The following is a 2,767-nucleotide window of genomic DNA, read 5'->3' on the forward strand; positions in this document are numbered from 1 at the left end:
GGCCCCGTCCTGCTTCCCGCCCCCTGAGGAACCCCATCTTGCTTCCCACCCCCTGAGGAACCCCGTCCTGCTTCCCACCCCCTGAGGAACCCCGTCCTGAGGGATTTTAGCAAGTCTTTTCTTTGGGTCACACTCTTCTGACCTCAAAATAGAAGGGCTGGAGGGCTTGGCCACCTGCTCCTGCTGGGCTCTGGGGACCCGTGTCCTGGAGGTTTAGCTGATCCAGGCCCCAGGGAGGCAGCTGGTTGGTCTGAGCAATGAGTGTGTGTGCAAGAGAGAGTGGTGTGTGTGTGTTGCATCTGGCTAGGCCCTCCCCTCCTCAGCGGCCCAGAGAGGTTAGGTGGCTTGTCCAGGGTCGCTCAGCTGGAAAGTGATGGAGCAGAACTCAAATCCAGGCAGGCTGGCTCCGGAGTCTGTGTTTATCCACTCACTAAGCTGCCTCTGCCAACAACCTCAATGGGAGAGACATTCTCAGGTCATCTGGCCACACCGTCCAGGCCACACATTTGTTATGTCCTGGCCCAGGAACTCCCTGAGGGCAAGAGCCTGCCCTTGGCTGCTCAGCAAAGACTCCGCTAGCTTGTTGACCAGGGAAACCACAGACTCCTCAGTGCGGCCGCCGGTCAGTTGATGTGGAACTCGCACGGGGTCAGACAAATACGCTGGGGGACTGGCATGTGGGGGGCAGCGGCCAGGCCAGACGGGCAGAAAGGCCCTGCAGCTCAAATCCACGAACAGCACCCGGGACAGAAGCCACGGCTGGCCGCTGCCCTCCCTCTCCCCTGCACCCCGAAGATGCCAGGCGACCCGGGCACCTTGGTGGAGGCACAAGCCCCTACAGGAATGAAACTGGGCTGGTTACAGAGGACCAGCGCGCCAAGGGCTGGCAGTCCTCACGGGCGTGAACTTTCGGCCCTCTCCCCTGCCGCCACTCAGCTCAGCCCTTGCCCAGCTGTTGTTTTCCGCCTGAGGCTGGGTTCCTTCCCTCCCATGTGCTGTGGGTTGGGGCCCGGCCAGACAGGGATCGCGAAGGCTGAGCTGCCCGGGAGCAAGAGTAGAAGCTGTGTGGGCAGGGCAGCCCTGTGGGAAGCCCCACTGCTGAGTCTCCGCCCCTTCCCTGGCCTGGCAGAGCCAGAACCCCTACCTGGGGCACAGCCCCACCCTAGCCCTAAAAAGCACCCCCCCCACCCCGCTCTTGGAGAGGAAAGAAACCATGGAGTGGGCTCCTGGGTCCAGTTCCTCTCTCCCCACCTGGAGCCCCCGGCAGTCAGCCCCAGACTCTGCCACTTTCCAGATGGCCAACAGCTGGCCTGGCCGAGTGACTGCCAGATGTGGCCGGCGGGGCCGCCGCTGGCTCCGCTGGGCAGAGGTCACCACATCGGAGCAGTCCCGGGGGCTGGTGCCCAGGGAAGGAATGTGTTTGGCTAGTCTGGGGGCAGCGCGCCCCAATACCCCCCCCATCTCCTCTCCCCAGCCCGCATTCTTTGCCTCTCCACCGCAGTGGGGTGGCGTTTTCATAACAGGAAAGTAAAATCAATAAGGCGCTGCAGCAAGACGTCAGCGCGCCGCGAGCTGGCCTCCGATAGCTCCATTGTCTCGGCCTCGGGCTGCGCGCCGGCAGCGCTCAGTTATTAATGGGAAGCAGGGCTGAAGGGGGGTTTTGAAAACCACAGACACAAAGGCGAGCACACCTGGAGCGCGGCTTCCCGACGGCGCGAGCACCGCACAATGGCTGGGGCCCGGCCCCCCGCCTTTAACTTCTCTGGCAACTTTCATGAAAGCAGGAGAGAAAAGACCAGACATGCCTGCGCACACAAACACACACGCACGCTCGGGCTCCCGGGGGCGGCTCTGAATGGCGGGCAGAGGCACAGGCGGCCTCGGAGCCCCTGCCTGGCCGGCCGAGGACACAGGATGACGACGCATGGGCTTCCTGCCACCAGCCATGGGCCTGGGCTCTGAGCAGCATGACGGGACCAGCTAGAACCCATGCCAGGCAAGAGCCTTGGTGACATTTTCATTTCGACGTCGTGGTTTAGCAGCACAGCCTGGGACCTGCTGTCTTTATCGAGGCTAGAGCCACCCCCCGAGGAGAGGAACGACCTGGAGCTCACGCCCCCAAGCCCGACGGCTGGGGCCAGGGCCTGGGTCCCTGACCTTGACCGGCTTTCACGGACACGGTGTGCCTCGGTATCCTCAACTGCAAGAGGGGGGTGGCAAAGGCACTGACCTCCTGGGTTGTCTGGGGCTCGGAGTGGACAGTGAATGTGAGCATTCCCAGCACCATGGTGAGCAAGTGGGAGCTTTATGTTCATTTGTGACTTATTGCTGGTCTGCCTCTTCTTGCAAACCCAAGTTCCTGGCGACTCCAGGGGGCTTGCCTGTCTACATTCACCTCCTTAGGGATCCTGTATTGCCAACTGAGTTTCCCCGTCATTGCACTCATTAAATAGCATTTAACGAACGTGGCACAAGACAATGAGTGTCCTCAGTACCTCCTTGTTTTCCTACAAGCTAGTCATAGAGAGAGACCTTATAAAAATAAAAATAAAACCACGTGAACGGAAACAGCTGTCCAGCCCAGCTCTGTGGGGACCAATGCTCCAGAGAACGCAGCGCCCAGTGCCCAGTGCCCAGCGCCCAGCGCCCAGCGCACAGGCTGTAAGCCCGTGGAGCTGGCCCAGGCCTCAGAGAGGACACAGGTCTTACCTTGGTGGTGGTGGCGGAGGCAGAGCTGGCCACGAGGCTGGTGATGGCCTCGCCACTG

The 2,767-nt window shown here is 61.5% G+C and overlaps 1 protein-coding gene across 1 annotated transcript in view; it reads right to left on the reverse strand.

Annotated features, from left to right (window-relative positions):
- KLHL29 (kelch-like family member 29) overlaps positions 1-2,767 on the reverse strand; it is a 121,067-nt gene that overhangs the window by 112,321 nt on the left and 5,979 nt on the right. The window contains exon 3 of the mRNA XM_005874972.2: positions 2,710-2,764. Coding sequence (XP_005875034.1) covers positions 2,710-2,764 — 55 coding nt within the window. The remainder of the gene's footprint in view (positions 1-2,709; positions 2,765-2,767) is intronic.

This window comes from Myotis brandtii, unplaced genomic scaffold (genome assembly GCF_000412655.1).
Source record: "Myotis brandtii unplaced genomic scaffold, ASM41265v1 scaffold454, whole genome shotgun sequence".
Taxonomy (NCBI): Eukaryota; Metazoa; Chordata; class Mammalia; order Chiroptera; family Vespertilionidae; genus Myotis; species Myotis brandtii.